The sequence below is a fragment of the Myzus persicae genome, unplaced genomic scaffold (assembly GCF_001856785.1).
Source record: "Myzus persicae strain clone G006 unplaced genomic scaffold, MPER_G0061.0, whole genome shotgun sequence".
NCBI lineage: Eukaryota > Metazoa > Arthropoda > Insecta > Hemiptera > Aphididae > Myzus > Myzus persicae.
Window position 1 is genome coordinate 102,408 of NW_019101621.1, and position 18,689 is coordinate 121,096.

Here is an 18,689-nt window from a genome sequence, read left to right on the forward strand (position 1 = left end):
TGTACAGAGTGCGTACGAAGTATTTTGGTGACCGGGCATCGCGAACTATTGTCATTTGTTCCCGGCCCGAACAATCATAGTTTGACGAATGAGTAGGTACTATAATAGGTACCTATTACTATAACGCACCCGTTACAATTTTCACGACGTGTATGTTTTTCATTTTAGCCATTTCAAAACGAAAATTTTTTTTGTCCTGGGGGGGGGATTCGTCCCGAACTCCACTACACCACCACCTCACTCCATTAATCGTACTCCATCGCGATATCTGCATCTGTGTGACTGAGGCTCGAGTTGCAGGGCGCACACATCACCTACATTCTACACCGTGGCCTGACATGACGATTCGTTGCGCCGAGCGCTAATGCGGTGCCGTTGCGTACTGCTTATCATTAATTAATGACAACATCCGCGACTGAGATAGCCGATATTTGATAGTAATGTCGGTATAATAACAATAATTAATAACAATATTATTGTCCAGGTATCTCTGTGAATTTGTGTTGTTCTCATAAAGTGGTCGATTTTTTTTATAGCCGCCGCGTCGGATGTCCTATAGTCCTATGCCAGTTTTCTCGTGATTCGTCGTTTTGACTGTCTGAAAATTTTTTTAACCCATTACGATAATTGCACGATTTTTGTGTCCTAATTTTCGTCCCCGTCAAAATCAACGGTACTCACTCCGAACAATGGCTTCCGGCTCTGGGCCTCTGAAGCGAAAGGCTAGCGAAGGTCCGGGTACGTATACCGACGACGTGTGGAAACTCACGAAAGGAACGGTTGACAAAAAGTTGGAGCGGTCCGAGCCTTACAGAATGTTTATGTCTCCGATATCCTGCGATTCGGGAACACACACTGAAAAATCAACTCTATCGTTTCCAGGTGTGTATACAGTAAACAGTTTTAGTTACTGTATATTGCAGAAGACGACTTACACGCTGCACTAATAGAATTTAAGCTGTTATCAATATTGTGTTCTTAACCGCAATACACATAATTAAATATTTAACTTTTATCATTATTTGTTTCAGAGCTCTTGGACAAAAGTCTCGGTGATTTAACCGAATCACTTCACCTAAACTTTATGGTCGAGTTCGGCTGGCTCCTTGCTCAATATTTCATAACTGGTCAAAGGTAATATAATTATAAATTTAAATAATAATATTAAAAAAAATTTAAAAATTAAATCAAGATTCAATAGCATTTGCTAATTATTATAGAAAACAAATAAATATGATAAATTAAACATTAAATTTGTTTATACATCAATAATTCCAAATGTAAAATCATATATTGTATAATATTTTTGTATATAATTTTAAGCATTTAAGATTTTTAATTTTACTATCTTACTGATGTATATTAAATTTGATTAATATTCTATTTTTTAAAAATCTTGCATCTTAAATGAAAGTAGTAGAAAAATGTTTATGAATAGGTCAGAAATTAAGAAATATACTTTTATTCATTGCATTCAATAAATGCTTTTGTACTAGCTAATTTTATATGATTAGCAATTTAGGTTCCAAACAAATTTAAATTTATTAAATCCCATCAATGTGTTACATATTTTAGCTTAGTTTATTAATAAACTATATTTATGAGTTTAGGACATTAAATCAAAATGTATTGAAATATTTTATCCATTGGAATATTTGTACCTTAAAGAACATCTTTGGAATGGAAAATTTAAAAAAATTAAGACCAATATAAGTCTTATTTTTCATAAACAATTTACATAAACTGATTAATTATAGTTGAATTTCATAGATCATTTATAATGGGTATTTGAGTATTGTATTGTAATTTCATCGGATAGACACAAATAAAAAGAAAAATTAATTAGCAGAAAAAACATACATGCTTTTTTTGACAGTGCTTTTAGAAAATGTGTATATATACGCCCACCCCAGATAAAGGGTTATGAAATAATCAGATAGTGTTAAATTAAATTTTAATTATATTGTACATACATAAATTATAGAAATTAGGTGTATAAAACAAATATGTATACAATTATAATATTATGTTATTAAATACTTAATAGAGTAGTAATTAGACTCTCCACTCCCATTACAAGCAATGCTTGCAGGGAGTAGATATAACATTTATATTTATAATTAATTAATGAAGTTGTACGTAATTGTAATATCATATTTAAATGTTTTAATGGTAAATAAATAAATAAAAAATAAATAATAATATAAATTACTCAAAATAATAAGTCTTAAAAATATAAGTTTGTACAATTGTAATTTAAGGTAATATTATTTTTTATAATTAAATTATACATTATCATATTTTTTCAGAGGAAAAAGAATTACACTTTTATACGAACGCTGTGATGTAGATTTAAATGAGCCACATTTAAATAAGAAAATACCAAATGTTAAGCATAAAAAAATAACTAATCCAAATGCTTTTGGTCATCAGCATAGGTGAGTAACAATAATTTTTATCTCATCATAAAACCATTGAATACTTTTAATTACAAATGTTGTTGCATTAAAAATTTCAGTAAAGTATCAATGTTTGCTTATGCCGATGGTAGTTTACGAGTTGTTGTTATGTCAGCAAATTTGACTGAAGATGATTGGACCAAATATGCTCAAGGGTAAGAAAAATTACTGTTGTTTTTATTTTTGATTGAATTATTTTACATTTAGGATTTGGGTGAGCCCAAAATTTCCATTGAAAGAGAAGGATAATAAGTCAGATGGTAATTCTAAAACTGATTTTAAAATAGATATTTTACGATATTTAAAATCTTTTAAAGAAGAATCATTAAGTCAATGGATACAAAAAATTGAAAAAGTAGATTTCAGTCAAGCAAAGTAAGAGTATATTATAAACCATAATAAAAACAAAAATAATTGAAATCTTTTTGGTTTGTAGTGTGTTTTTCATTCCTAGTATTCCAGGCAAGCACAAAGAACAGTTGTGGGGTCATTTATATTTAAAAAGTATTTTGAAAAAACATGCTCGTTTACCATTTGGTGTACCTTCAGAATGGCCTATTATAGCTCAATGTTCGTCTCTGGGGTCTTTGGGTACTACAGACAAGGAATGGTTGAAACCAGAGTTTATCAAAAGTCTATCCGCTTCTACCTATTGTGGTGATACTGATACAGAAAATAATTCCATTCCCTTCAACTTGGTGCGATAAACAATGATTTTAGCATTTAACCTAAATAATGAATTGTACCTTTTAGATTTACCCATCTGAGAAAAATGTTTTGAATAGTTGGAATGGACCTATAGATGGTCTCTGTTTGGCTTACAATAAGAAAGTTCATGAAAATCAATTGTGGCTTAGAAACTACTTGTGGTAAGTATTTTATGATGTTTTGAAAAATGTTAATCTTCTTTTGCATAATTTCTATGTTGATACATTGTTTTACAGCTTGTGGAAATGTCATTCACGGAAGCGATCAAAGGCCATGCCTCATATAAAAACCTATTGCAGGGTTTCATCATGTTGTACACAAATGTCTTGGTTTTTGTTGACTAGCGCTAATTTATCAAAAGCTGCTTGGGGCAGAAAACTTAAGTCAGATGAACAGTGTAACTACATAATGTCACAGGAAGCTGGCGTTTTGTTCTTGCCTCAATTTTTGGTAGTTATATAATTTTTAATTTGTTAAATTTTCTATTATTCTAAACATTATTTATTTTATCTTGGCAGATTGGAACAGATGTATTTTCTATAGATGAAACTGAAGCAAGTAAATCACCGTATTTTTCTTTACCTTTTGACATGCCATTATCTGAATACTCGAACATTGACCTACCTTGGCATATCTAAATGGGTAAATTACAAATTAAATTTAATGTTTTTATGTAATAAAATAATATAGGTAAACTTTTTCAAATTAATGTACTCTCATTTTTTTTTTTTAATTTTAATTTACTTTGTCATGTTAAAATAATATTTTGAATGTTTTTAAATTTTATACTCACTTAACAATAATTTTTCAACATTATAATTTTATTTATTTGTATGTAATTTAAAAATATAATAGTTTCCAAAATACTTTATACTTTTGTTTAGGATTATTTAAAAGATCAAGAATATCTTGATGATACTTAATATTTTAATACTTGTTAATAATAATTAGTGAATATCAAAAATATACTGTACGGAACATATATTTTGATAGTAAATTAATCTTGCTTATTAATTATAGGTATTATGATTAATGAAAACAGAGTAAAATATTAATTTTATAATAATGACAATTGTCATATAATAGCACATATTATATAAAATCTTCTATATAATCTGTGGTAATAGCTTAATATTCCTTATAGATGCACAAATAAATAGTTAAAAATTGGGTTGTTATTGGTGACATTCACATAATCAATATTAGGTGGAAAATAGGGAATACATGTATGATATGAAAAGGGAGCACAAGTTTTTGACTGGAAAATAATAATTTATCCATAGTTAACATCCACAAAAAATATAAAATTATTATTCTATTTTCTCTTTCAAACTAATAATAGTTTAGTAATGAAGAACATAATATTATAGTACTCTCGATTATCTGTGGAATAGGGTGGCAAGACATCCACGGATAAACAAATTCCGCGAATAATCCGCAAAATTAAATTTTATAATGAAAAATAAATTAGAATTTGTAATTAAAAATTATTATTACATATTATTAAAAAAGATACACATGTATGTAAAATGAAAAATTAATAAAAAATTATAAATTATTGATGAGCAAAAAAATCAGTCACAGTTGTTGCTTGTTGGTTTGAAAACTCTTCTTTTGAACATGTGATTGAAGTTTTTTGAACCCAATTAAACCTATAATGATTTATAATAGAAAGATGCATTATATGTATATTTTTTTGTATACATATAGGTATGTAGACGATTCCGCGGAAGACAGCGGATAATCGAGAGTACACTGTAAATGCAGCCATACATATGGAAGTATTTTGTTTGCACTCGATTGATTATGGTTTATGGGAATGTATCATCTGTGTTAACATTGTAAAAAAGAAAAAGTTACTAACTTATGAATTATAGGTCTTAGTTCAAACAGAACTCTCAACTCCTAATTAGTACAATTTCATCAAACCTCAAAAATAAGTCTTTAATAGTTCTGATATTTAATTGTAGTTGACATTTTGTTACAGTTATACAATTTTTTTATTTAATGCAATTTCAACTTCAAAATGTATTTTTTATACAATAAGCACCTAATAAGTAAATCAATAACTATGTAGTTACCCAATTATACAATTAAGTTAAGTGTAAGCAAAGAACAAACGTGTAAATCATAGCTAAATAATTTAGTCATGGTGTTTTTTACTAGAACAAAATGAATCCAATAGTCATTATGACAACATTTTTATCAATAGTTGGGTTATAAAATAATAATTACTGCTATGATACATAAATATATTCTCTGAAACATGTATTTCAAACTACAGTATTAACAAATAAATTCCTAAAAATTAAAAACTATATTGTATAATATTGTGCCAACACAACTAATACCATTTTTAACTACAACATCATTGCATATTCGCAACTGAATGTTAATTCATATGTTTATTGTTAAAATAATGAAGTATTTGAAAAATACACTTTAATTAGAATAATTTATGATAACCATTTACCAGGTTTAGTTAAGTAGGTATCTACTATAATAAAATAATATAAGTTATTTATTAAATCAATTAATACATATTATGCAACTAAAGTGCATAATATTGGATGAGCATCCACTAGGAATCTGGGAAAAAATAGTCTCTTACCAACAAACAATTAATATTATTATTATTTTTTGCAGGGTCATTTGTTTTTTTTTTTAAATATATTACACCCATGGCTGAGGACTGTCGGATTTCACTCAAACGTGCGCATTTTTGAAGACAGTTTTGTTTTGAACATCGACATGAGGTTGGAAAAACCCTTGTATACTTTTCACGTTACTTCAAAATTTGTCTCACCCCTAGACATTTTACCTTAAATCTTCAAGAATATTTGAATTAATAATACCTTCCACATACAATGGAGAGCAATGCTTATAATTACCATCACTAAACCTAACAAAATACTAAATTCAACAGCTACATTAAAAAAGACGCTCGACAGTAAACTAAAAACGCTATACTCTGCATCATTTAGAAGCCCAGACAAAATCAATCCAATTGATTAAAAAAAATTAATTCTATAACTATTTAATTATAGGATATTTATACAAAAACAGAAATTGCTAATGCAGTTATGTGTACTGTTATAAAAAGGATAAGAATACTGAAAATGCAAGACCTTTGGTGGACAAGTATGTGAAAAGATAAAGAATAATAAGAAAACAGATATGTAAACACAAAATAAATTGTGAATTTGAGGAGCACTAAAGAAAGTATGCCAGACCAGCACAGGAAATCCTTTTTTTGCAATTATATTGAATTTATATGATACCAGTAACTATTTAATTTGTATTAATATGTCTAGAAGTAAATCGGCAGTAATAGATTAGTACAATCTATGCTATGGTCGCTGTTCAATTTTGAAAATGAGACACTGATGGAAATAAATTGACTGAATTATGGAAATAAAATGCAAGGTTGTTTATACATTTTGATTTATGTTGTGACCATAAATATGATAAATACAAACTCGAATGTTAATTTTTAATGGTGAAAAACAATCAACAAACCCATCAATTACGAAAAAATTGTGAAAATATGTTAGATGATTTGCAGAGACAAGTGGAGAGCATATACTCTGCCAGACCATTAGTTTATCCAACAGCCTAAATCATAGTAATACTACACCAAAAAAAAAATAAAATGTTTAAGAAAATGAAATATCAGTACATAAAATAAAATTACAGCTCTAATAATATAATAATATGTTCAAGTTTAAAATTTAAACGCAATACAAATGACAGTATTTATATTAATTAAATGTGACGAATATACTACTTGCTTTTTTACAGGTTAACATATAAAAAAAAATTTAACAATTTCAGATTTGTAAATAAACAAATTAGCTTTAATTAAAGTACCGATTTATTGTTTTTAAAATATAAATGAAACTTTTTAAATATTATAATTTATATTATTTTAAATCTATATCTAAATAAAAATATTGAAAAATAAAAAAAACTATTCACAAACTAGAAACTTTTACTCATCTATATATACGCTAATTTGATTTATTTCTACATTTAAAAGTTGAAACAGATATCAATAAAAATATTTAACATTGTATATTATAATATCATTTAATTCTTGATAAATTAAATTGTTATGTCTAACACACAACTAAACTTCCAAATTATAGACAAGATAATGGTGAACCTTATTTAAAAAAAAAAAAATTATTAGGTTCTAAAAAACACATGGCTCTTGTTTAAATTTACGAGTAAAATGTTTTTTCCACCCATTCTTCCAATGTGAATGAGACAATATTTTTATTTTCGGTGTAATGTTCTTTGAACATATCTGAAAAAAAAATACCAATCAAATAAATAAAAATTATTTTAACATATTAAGTTAGTAAGTGTAGTTATAAGGAAATGTAAGCAGTGATTTTCAATATTTGTTTAATAGAAATATGACACATAGATTATCATTTTTTGATAACAAAATATCAATTTATCTACACTTGAGATCAACTTTTCCTCATTTAATTGTAACAAATCTCCAAAAATATTTTTATACATACTTTTAAGTATATTTTTTGTATTATGGGGATAAATTTAAAAATACTGTATAATTGATCTGAAGATACCTCCCATTGAAAAAATACGTCAATTCTCAAATGGCTCCCATTTATTTATTTCTTCTTTATTAATTTCTTGCCACTTCATATAGGCTTACAGTTGTAAAACTGTCTAAAAAAAGGTGTGATTAAAAAGGTGTTTGTGTTTTTTTAGAGATGTAAATTCAGTAAATTTTTACCCAGTTAATTTACCAGTTATTTGAAAAAATTTGCATGTAGCACCTCAAATTAAACACCTTTCAAAAGGAATATTCATAACATATCAATATACCTAATGATTAATGAAATAGTTGATAAAAAATGTAAAACGTCCAAACGTTCAACCTAACCTTAACTACTGATAGTGTAGGTATTATATATGGGGACCCGGATTTATATGCATTTGCATGTTTTTTAACACCCCAAAAAGTAGCTGGATAAGCTACAAATTTGAATCTTAAACTAATGTGATGGTATGCAAAATTAAATGTTGCATATTTTTGCATACTTGAACCATTTTAAATTTGTATGCATATTTTAGCATTTTTCTAAAATATGATGTATATTTACAAAAAAATAGTATTAAGTTATTAATGATAATACTAAGCTTGCTTCAGGTAGGTACCACTACGATAATTTATCGTCGATAATGATTTCAATAGCGAAAATTAATTATAATATAGTCATGGACTGATGGACCATTATGGACTTATCGGTTTAGTTTTTATACAACAGTAATTCACGATAGTATGTGTTTGGTTTTTAGGTAATTTAGAAATTTTATAAAAACATACCAAATTTATTTTAATTGACTTTCGTTCATGGTTTTGTATTTAGATGAGTGAATGTGCAAAATTCATCATACATTATAATTATACAAAATACAGTTAAATTATTTCAACTGGGTATTTAATACATTTTTTTATTCCATATTAATTATTTAATGAATTATAGACATTTTTAAACAAAATAAATTTAATTAACATTTAACATGCGATTTTGTTTATATATTTTTTCATATTTTTGTATATTTTTAGGGCATATTTGAATGAAAATCAGTGCATAAATTCATGCATATTTCGTACATTTTTAATGCATATAATTTCGGGCCCTAATTATATATATACCATACCAACCACAATCTTAGAAGATATTAGTGTAGGTACCATCTGTACCATACTATAAATTACCACCGCTATTTATAAATTCAATTTTATCGATACCGTGGTCTAAGATAAACGATAGTACCTATCACAGTTTGTCGTTGATGTTATATTATAGGTTCCTAATGAATCTAATTTGATTAATTTGCAATTTATTTTAGGTACCTTTTGAATAATACTACATAGGTAACTACCTACTTATAAAGCTATAAATATATACCTAATATATACATATACCACGAAAACCCTACTAAGTAAATTATAGAAATTGACGTTATATGGAAGTCACCATAGTATTATAATTTATAAATCATAAATTAAAAATGTAATGTTATTTTTTTACATTTTTACGAAAAGTAAGCTACCTACCAAGAATTGTGTTTTATTTTCGAATATCGATTTTTTTTTGTTGATTTATGTATTCATTTAACCTTTTTTGACTGAAGCTGTTTGGGAACCAACAAGGGATGAGAGCCCTTTGGAATGCACCGGTAGCACCGTATTTTAAATTTCCTGTTAATTTTTCCACGGGTGAAATCGAATAATACAGTTAATATCTATTAACAATCTAAATAAATACATTTAAACTGAATTTGCCAACTATGATAAGGTTAGTAGGAAAAATTCAGAACAGAACGTCAACTTTACAAAAAATGTATCAGAATAATATATAGTATTAATTTATCCCATAATAATAAAAAATGCATATAATATAACAAAAAAAATTGCAGTATAGGTACTACCTAATATGACATTGATCGAGTTTTGTAATTAATATTATAACTAAAATTCGTGTCTTCATACCTAATCAAATTTAATTTTGATTCAAAATTTGGAAATAAGATTGGTTAGAAAATAATATCAGTAGAATATACTATATTATACATTTCATTGTAATACATGTTGGAAGTTAGTATCTACTGGTGAAATTTATATACAAAAAAGATGCAATCTGTGAAATTTTCAATCGTCTGGAAAAACATACTGCATAATCTCTATGTACCTACTAAGTACCTAAATAATCGTAGGACTATAATAATCAACATTTAAAAAAAATAAATTAGTAAGTAGTGAGTAGTAACTAGGAAGTGTATCTTATAGTTACACAAACTAAGCTGACAAAGCACAAATAATAATAATAATAACAATCTTTTAGCAAAATTGACGTATCCAAACCTGCACACCAATATTTTAGGACATTGGTGTAACCGATTTGAATATTGAAAACAGATTTTGATTCATTAACCAGAATGACGTTTGAAATCGAGTTATTTTTAATACTTATTATTTAGGAGAAATAACAATAACAAAAAATACAAAAAAAAAATGGTATTTTTGAATATAACATTTTAATTGTGGTAGGTATTCTGAACATAAACAATTTTTGGAAAAGGTTAACCTTTTGAGAACCTAAAATAATAATAAATTGACCAAACTATTCATTGATACATCTGCTCTGATGAGAGAGCACCTATTCAAAATAAACCAAAATACAATCAGTCTCATAAATGTGCCTACATTTCCTCTTTAAATCACGATCGAACGCCGTTCCCTTAGTGACACAACCTGGAGTCCGTACTTATAAATGTTTGTGAGTACAATTTTAACTAACCTATTGTAGTTTTAAGTCTAATGGCACACATGATGAAATCGTCGAACATTATGTATCCTTTTTTGTTCGCATATCGATGACACATGGTATTTATGGTTCGTGTTTTAATATGGTAACCAACTGAACTTAAGGCTGGTCTTAGTTCGAACCCTTTGATATAACCCTTGTTCTTTTTATCGTACGTTTCAAAAACAACCTAAAACAAAACAATTGATAATATATGTATATTTTTGAAAACCTAATGAAAGCTTCTGAAATCGTAGTTTAGTCATAGAATTAATCACCTGCCATTGTCTAATGTCCACCCAAAGTCTTTGGAATTCTTTATAACCTAGTTTACCTGATCTATCCCAATCCATCATAGCAATCAAGCAGCGACATACGTCATTTGAAAATTTTGTTTTCCCAGTTTCTATATACATATTACATTTTCTAATTAACAAGGTGTTTAATTTAATAAAATAATAAATACATTGACAGGATTTTAGCTAATTATTAGAACCTATAGTTGTATAATGTTAAATGAATTCACCAATTCACGCTTAATATAGATGAGTAATAATAGTAATAATAGATAAAAAAAGTAATTTTTTAATATATTGAAGTAGGTACCAGGTATCTATGTATTTTAATAATATAATGGGTAGAAAAGAGTTCAGTTTAGGTATGATTATAATTTTAGTTAAAATTATAATGAATAATTAAATTTAAGAAGTCCTAAATTTGCTTATAATTTTATACAAATGACCACAATTTATTACAAAAATTCAAAAAACAAAATCAGTAAATCGGTGCCCGTTGTAATGGGTTCAAACGTATATTATAGGAACCCATGTAAAAACACTTTTAACACTAGTTTATAGTTCATATTCTCATAGCTAACTAATATACCTTTCATAGCAAAATCCAAAATATTTTTAAGCTCCATCCAATCGACCTCCATGTCACTCCCAGCCACTTTAAAGAAGTATTTTTTAAATTTTTTACTGAAATCGCCACTTTTATTAGAGTTAAGCGCCAATTCTTTGATCTATAAAAATGTTTTATTTATATAAAATAACACAGGTAGTTGCTTGTATGATATTCAAACATTTTAATTTTTTACCTTATCATCAATATTAACCATTCTTACTTCGTTATCAAATTCCCTACGAACAATTTAACTTAATAAAACACCAAAGTATTATTTATTTTAATTTTAATTAAGTTCCTCAATAAGCTTACGCCAAATTGTTTTTTTTTCTGAAAATACTCTGAGTAAAAACGCACCTTGTTCATTCTGATTTGACGTACAAGGTACAATACAATATTTACCAGGAGATATACCCAATCTCTTAGAGACTTCTCTTTGTTTGATCTCAGAAAAAAAAAACTTATCTAAAGGATCATTATTTTTAAAAAAATCTGTGTCCAATGGTTTTGGCACAGGCTCTGAAGTGTTGAGCTAAACGATAAAATAAAGTAAGCACCATTACAAATAATATTGTATAACTTGTATTATTATTAAAATATTAAAACAACTTTGAACTTTTTTGTTTTTTTAATATCTAGGTACTTACATCATAAACATAAATTCCAAATGATGATGATTTATCTTTTTGTTTCTGTTTGCGTCGTGTTCCCTTTAGCAATAATGCAATAACAACTGTACATATATCCTTAGCGTTATTATTATCTGGATCTCCTAATGTTATATAGTACTGAGGATTACTTGAAAACGTTTCTAAATAATCAACATCATATAAAATATATATATATCATAATTCATAATATTTAGTATATCACATAGACATAATAATATAAACGTTAATGACTATATTATTATCAAAAATTATTCTACCATGGAATTGATTACATCCGCCGGCTGTCACGCCTCGGACCCATTGACCTTCAAATATACTCAGATCCCATTTTTTTGGCCCTCCTGCTCCTTGTTGTTCCCTGTCTATATAGTCAGGAGCTAAATGACAAATTACCACTGCAGAGAAATATTTGGCAAAATCTTTGTAAGACATCCAAAACTCGCCATCATCTTCTTTTATGAGACCTATTGATTGTTGTAATTGTGGAGGTATAGTGAACCACTCATCTGATCTATAAAATAATTTAAGATTAATTAATTAAAATCGCACATTCTTAAATAATCAAAAATTAAGAAATATATCCTTTACATTATAACAAAAAGCTTACTTGTCACTCCAACGGCCGTTCCATTCAACTTTACCCCAAGGATTTCGAAGTCTAATCAAAGGTATATTACTAGCATTATTTGTTTCAGGTATATAAATTACCTTAGTAATACTGTACGCATGTTTTCTGAATATTCCTTTGTCTTCTGGATTAGGCTTTAACAATAATACGTTTTGTGAAGTTTAAAATTATGTCTGATGTTTCAAGAAAAAAAATTATTTTATATTAAATTGAATATCTAACCAATTTTGTAGGGTATATTCTACCACACATGAGTGATTGTTGTTGAAAAGAATTTAGCATAGTTGTAAACAAACTGGTTTTTCCTTGATCTAATTCGTACATTTCTGATACACCTCCAGTGAAAGCTTCCATAGCCTCGTTTGTGAGACCTCCGTCCAAAGCTTCGTATGAACCCTGGATTCTATTCATGTGTAAATTTATGGTTGCAAATTAGATTTTGTTTATACTTTTGGGAGAATAGAAGTACAAATATTCTGTATCCTGATTCGTTTAAAATAATTTACTTATCAGGATTAACGAAAAAAAACGATGCAAACCCAGTTTTTGACACAATCAAATTAGTATAAAAAAAAATAATGTTAGAGACTTCATATTTTTACCAAAAACTCATGTATTAGCATTTACTACACACGATAAAGTTTTCATAATTATTTTATCTTTTTTAAAGCTGTTGATAGATAGTTGTCATTTTTTACTTTTAAAAATGTATGGTATAATATTTGTTTGCTGCAAGTATAAGAAACCTGACAATTTAACAGCAGATCCTTCATCAAATCAATAAAAAAAATTAAAAATACTTTCACAATTTCCTTGATATACCTAACCATCAAAAGTTCAAATTATTAAATTATAAGCAATTACTCAAATGTATTTGTCTAATTTGTTCAAATATTTTATAGTATAAAATTTATAAAATTGAACACAAGATTCCAAGTAAGTTTTTTCACAGGAAATTCTATTTTAAAGGACAATTTAATAATCATATTAATGTCTTGACATTTGAAATTTTCAGTATCATGTATTAATTAATAACTTATCGATAAGTGTTGGAATTCGTTAGTCTCGCTTAGCTTAAAATGTAATAAACTAATAATAGATACTAAAAAAGTTTATGAGACCTGAAAAGTAATAATAATTGTAATTCACAACTAATAATTTATAGATTGAATTAATTTAAAGATTTACTTTCCAACTATAACTAGGTAATAATAATAAATAACCATTATCAAAAAAAAAAAATATTACTTACACAGATAATGCAATTCAAAGAAAGAAGTTAAGAAGTAAAGATATTATTTAAACATACTTTTATATGAATAATAAATGATAAAATGTACTATAAGCTGTTTTCCCTTATTTAAAAATGTTTTCCAAAATATGATCCGATAATTACGATTGACAAAATCAGTCAACTTTAAACAGTTTATCATTACTATAAAAATAATAATAATGCCAGGTTTGATGTAAAAATAAAATACAAACGTTTTTTGAAATTATTCCTTTTACGCAATGCATGTTTATTTCTTTCTTATTTCGATTCTTTACTGCAACTATGTGTGTTTATTATTTTTTTTATTTGTGTCTGTGTACACGATAAACGGTCGAAATAATGCTTAGATTTAACTTCAATATATTTTCTGGTGGGAAGGTGAATCTAGTTGGTGCATTCGGGAGGTCAAAATTCCTAGTAGTTTTCAAAAGCGAGGAGAAAACAAAAAAAAAATTCAGGAAAAACGGGCATCGGGCAAAATCTGTTTTGGTGTGGTTGTAAAAAAAGCCCGTAGGTACCTACATGAAATGTTCACTGAATGTTTATATTAGCATTTTCTATGCACCTTTTAATTTTTAAAATATTTTTACTCATATTGAGCTTAGGCATATGAAATTTTCAATAATTACTATAAAAAGTTTTTTTTTTAAATGAATGTCGATCAAAAAATTTCACTCGATCAAAAAAATTAAAAATGTACCTAGTACAATTAATGTTTCTTTCAAAAGTTAAGTGTAAATCCACGATAATTTTTAATGAGCTTCTGAATTTCGACAAAAGTTACGACAGTTCACAAATTATTTTGAGTTAGAAATCCATACATTTTTTTATATATATATCTAAGATTTGAAAATTTAATACAAGATTCCTTATAAGATAGTCTACCTTTATCAAAAAAAAATGTCTTATAGTAAGTCAAATAAAATCTTGATGAGCTTCTGAAGTTGAAATGTATACATTAGATATTCATTCGATTTCTCATGTTACGATTTTTTTTTATTTTGTTGTTTACTGACACTTTTAATTTTTTTAGTGCTTTTTTTGTAAATGTTAATACAATTTTATTTGTTGAGCTAAAAAGCTTGAAAATTTAATGTAAGGTCCATCACACATTGTTTTGATATCAGTTTAAAAATATTAAAATAATTTATAGACAAGATTCTTTTTATAAGCATTAAAAGGTCCAATTTTGACAAAATGTATCAAATTGAAAGTTTTCAAATTATTTTGTAGCTCAGCATTTATAAAATCTTCAATTTTTAACTAAGGATTGAAAATTTAAAACAAGATCCCAGTCTATTATTGTAAGTTCAAATTCGGACGAAATTATATTTAAAACCAAAAATAACGATTCAAATTATTTTTGTTGGGTACTTGAAACTTTTAGAGTAGGTATATTATTATATTTTATACACACGATGACATTTTTTAATGCAATTTTTTTGACAAAAATGAATACAACCTACTGTAGTACCTCTATACTATTGGCTAATATTAATATAAATTACCTTGATCACAATAATATCATAAAATATACCTATGGGTACTTAGTAATATTATAAGCCGATGATCGTCTTCACTTAGAATCGTATTTGGTATTTAATGATTTTATATCAGAGAGTAACCCAGCATTTTATATTTAATTATGATTAATGATATAATAATAAGTTTTATGGTAGATATCCATTCCTATTTCGTTTTTCATTTATTGATTACGTTTAATTTTTTAAAAATTGTTTATTTATAAATAAAGTTTAGAAGCCCTACTTTAAATTTACATAGTTATTAGACCCAATAATGTTAAAACATACTTTTGGTGTGATCAGGTAGCTATTAGATGCGTTAAAAAAAAAATATTCAAACTGCTTACTTGGCATAAGCTTTCTCCAACAGAGCACTCCAGAATTCATTTTTGGTTGATGATTTAACAAATAATAACTCTCCTCCAGAAGTCGGTAAACGATCGTCGACAACCACGTTAATCCATGTACCATACTGCCAAAATCTAAAATCACCAATATTTTTAAATACGATTTTCACATTGTACATCACTGCAATTTAATATATGTATTTACTTGAAGTGAAATATACCAGCATATGTATTACCAAATCCTTGATCATTTGGCACTACGTTACAAAATACTTCTTTGTTCAAAGTCATAGCCGCTATAGCGGCTACTAACCAACAGTCACCTTCCAGAATTAAAAACAAATGGTAATGTTTATATAGTTTGTAGTTTTATATATAATATTTTTAGTTAATATTAACTAACTTTTAATAGCTTACCTGATAATATATGTAATTTAAATAGTTCGTATCAAAGTCAATACTCATAAACAGTCTTAAACAATTAACAATTTATGTAATACTTACCTAATTTTCCTTGCCTTACATCAAATCTTGAAGCTCCTTGCACGAAAAATTTGGGATCATTTGTAATTTCCTAAGAATCCAGTTCTTAATATTATTATAATTATTATTATCAAGTGGTCAGGCACATAATATAATTTGATTGAGTAGATGTTACAGTTTTAATAGAATGTATTTAAAATGTTTGCCCACTTTTGGTCTCCGCCACTCAAGCTGATTTTTTTGGAGATTTTTGTGAAATACAGATAAATCGTATGTATCAAATTCTGGATCTTTAAATAGTATTTTTTGTTTTAAGCATTGGTTTCGGAGCTCATCAAAGTCTTGAATAAATCCAGCGGGTCTCTGGCGAAAACCGGAACGCCGTTCGCCAATATTTAACATTTTATTAAGAAATTAAATGTGTTTGGTGATCAAATAGACACTAAGCATTATTCGATGTACCTAAACTGGATTGTTTCACAAAGACTAAACAGGAGCGTGTACCCAATACTTATATACCAATCGTACTACCTAAAATACAAAGACAATATACATCATAATTGTGTTTTTAATAATAATTAAATAATTTGGTTTGAATTTAAAGGTCATAATATTTCTTAGATGAATGATTTATATCGATAACATATTTTTGATATAATATTAATTATACACCGTCATTTTACCTAATTATATATAGGTACCTAAGATAATAATATTTTCAATTCGTAGAAAATATTAAATTTAATTTAATATCATTAAAATTATTTCGTTAAGTAATAATTCAATAAAAATAATTATTCGGGATCACTATGATAGTTAACCTAGTTAAACTAGGCTAGTTTAAACCTAAATTATAAATAATATTTAAATACAACAGGAGTCATACTTGTATATCTATGGACCTTGAAATTAAATTGTCGTTTTAGAGCTTCAAATGTCGTGTAATAAGCCAAATGATGTGATTTGCCATATAATGAGAACGGAGCTCGGATTCAGATTCATATAACAGAGAGGACAAATATTGCACATTCAAAAATAAAATACTTGTCTTATATAGGTATGAGTTCGTATTTAATTTTTAAGATAGAGATTTCAATCGGGGCTCATTTTACAGCTTATTAAAAATACCTATATTATGAATTTTATTGATCATGAGGTTTTTTTATTCTTTATAAAGACAAGTATGCTCAATTAAATACAAATGTAGCATAAGTGTTAAAAATGTAAAAAAAAAAACACAACTCTTAATGCTTTAAGCTTTTTTCATTGTAACTTTTAAATAAGCTCCAGTTGAAGTCTCTTAAAAGTTAAAAAATTTATAACGATTTTAATAAATAATGAGCTGCAATAATCACATGTTAGGTAATGGAATTGAAAATTAGTTTATTCGAATCATAAGTCTAGTACAGGGATGGCCAACCTTTTGAACACTGCGTACCCACTCAGTGCTCTCGTCAAGACAAATTGAAAATACATTACGCAACTTAAAATTTGCAAATTGTTGATACGAGATATTTTCTGCAATTTTTAAAATCCGACCTTTTACAGTATTTCTGGTTATGGGTAAGTCCTTTATGCGTCGCATAATTTTATCTTTACTAGAAAAATCTTCAAATAGAAATGGTGCAGTTTCCAGCATCAAATATTTAATATATTTTCCATCGCAAAAGGGCTTTCCACGCTTTGCAATAACATTTGACACAGCAAAACTTGCAGCAACAATATTTGAATTGCTACCCACAAACTTCATTCAAGTATTTGTCTGCAAATTTTTGTTCTTAATTGCTTGTAGAATATACTCTTTTTATTCTTCTTTTTTTTTTTGTCAAAAGAAAATTATGATTAGTTACATAGTGTCGTTTAACAGACATACTATTGTGGTTGAACATAAAATACATACTGCTCTTCACCTTTTTTGACCATACCATAATCTTCAGTGCATGAATTTTGAAATTTACTGCTATTACAACTACTAACATTTAATTTACCAATTTTTATTTTTATTGATACAGACATATTAAATAATATTAAAGAAAATACAATAACCACACATCAAACACGAAACACGCACGACGTACTTACAAATTGACAGACGTATTTGAACTGATTAGTGTTTACTGAGGTAGTACTCTCAATAAACGTACGTAAATAACATACTAAACTCAGTATCATATAAGTAATATATAGGTATTATTATTTTTTCTACAGCTAAAATTGAATAATTGTTAATGACCGATAAAGGGTTAGGTTAGTTCAAATATGCCCCTAAAATATGTAAGAATATGCAAAAATATGTAAACAAAATAGCATGTTAAATGTTAATTAAATTTATTTGGTTTAAA

The 18,689-nt window shown here is 27.0% G+C and overlaps 2 protein-coding genes across 6 annotated transcripts; one reads left to right on the forward strand and one right to left on the reverse strand.

Moving 5' to 3' along the window:
* The first annotated feature begins 393 nt into the window (after positions 1 to 393).
* On the forward strand, positions 394 to 6,827 carry LOC111029873 (probable tyrosyl-DNA phosphodiesterase). The gene is made up of 10 exons (XM_022309098.1): positions 394 to 882; positions 1,032 to 1,134; positions 2,310 to 2,438; positions 2,519 to 2,614; positions 2,667 to 2,834; positions 2,896 to 3,157; positions 3,213 to 3,328; positions 3,404 to 3,617; positions 3,686 to 3,809; positions 5,814 to 6,827. The coding sequence occupies exons 1-9, from the start codon at positions 690 to 692 to the stop codon at positions 3,803 to 3,805; spliced, it is 1,401 nt and encodes a 466-aa protein (XP_022164790.1). The 5' UTR covers positions 394 to 689; the 3' UTR covers positions 3,806 to 3,809; positions 5,814 to 6,827.
* A 247-nt stretch (positions 6,828 to 7,074) lies between these two features.
* On the reverse strand, positions 7,075 to 17,462 carry LOC111029872 (calpain-A-like). 5 transcript variants are annotated; one of them, XM_022309092.1, is made up of 13 exons: positions 17,234 to 17,459; positions 16,558 to 16,878; positions 16,369 to 16,438; positions 16,070 to 16,187; positions 15,865 to 15,999; positions 12,944 to 13,124; positions 12,701 to 12,855; positions 12,351 to 12,604; positions 12,070 to 12,233; positions 11,402 to 11,540; positions 10,795 to 10,922; positions 10,511 to 10,706; positions 7,075 to 7,476 (listed from the first exon to the last, which is right to left on the reverse strand). In XM_022309092.1, exons 2-13 carry the CDS (start codon positions 16,747 to 16,749, stop codon positions 7,391 to 7,393), a joined length of 1,818 nt encoding a protein of 605 aa, XP_022164784.1. In that variant the 5' UTR covers positions 16,750 to 16,878; positions 17,234 to 17,459; the 3' UTR covers positions 7,075 to 7,390. The 5 variants fall into 5 exon arrangements, with proteins under 5 accessions (XP_022164784.1, XP_022164785.1, XP_022164788.1 ...); XM_022309093.1 differs by lacking the exon at positions 7,075 to 7,476 and adding an exon at positions 7,496 to 7,868; XM_022309096.1 differs by lacking the exons at positions 7,075 to 7,476; positions 10,511 to 10,706; positions 10,795 to 10,922 and adding exons at positions 11,616 to 11,658; positions 11,735 to 11,954 and having other exon boundaries at positions 11,433 to 11,540; positions 17,234 to 17,462.
* Positions 17,463 to 18,689: the final 1,227 nt, after the last annotated feature.

Coding starts and splice junctions, on each gene's coding strand:
- LOC111029873 (XM_022309098.1), top strand. CDS start 690: ATGGCTTCCGGCTCTGGGCCTCTGAAGCGAAAGGCTAGCGAAGGTCCG. Junction 1,135..2,309: donor TATTTCATAACTGGTCAAAG/GTAATATAATTA, acceptor ATATTTTTTCAG/AGGAAAAAGAATTACACTTT. Junction 2,615..2,666: donor TGGACCAAATATGCTCAAGG/GTAAGAAAAATT, acceptor TTTTACATTTAG/GATTTGGGTGAGCCCAAAAT.
- LOC111029872 (XM_022309092.1), bottom strand. CDS start 16,749: ATGTTAAATATTGGCGAACGGCGTTCCGGTTTTCGCCAGAGACCCGCT. Junction 16,439..16,557: donor TTGAGTGGCGGAGACCAAAA/GTGGGCAAACAT, acceptor CTGGATTCTTAG/GAAATTACAAATGATCCCAA. Junction 10,707..10,794: donor TGGACATTAGACAATGGCAG/GTGATTAATTCT, acceptor GTTTTGTTTTAG/GTTGTTTTTGAAACGTACGA.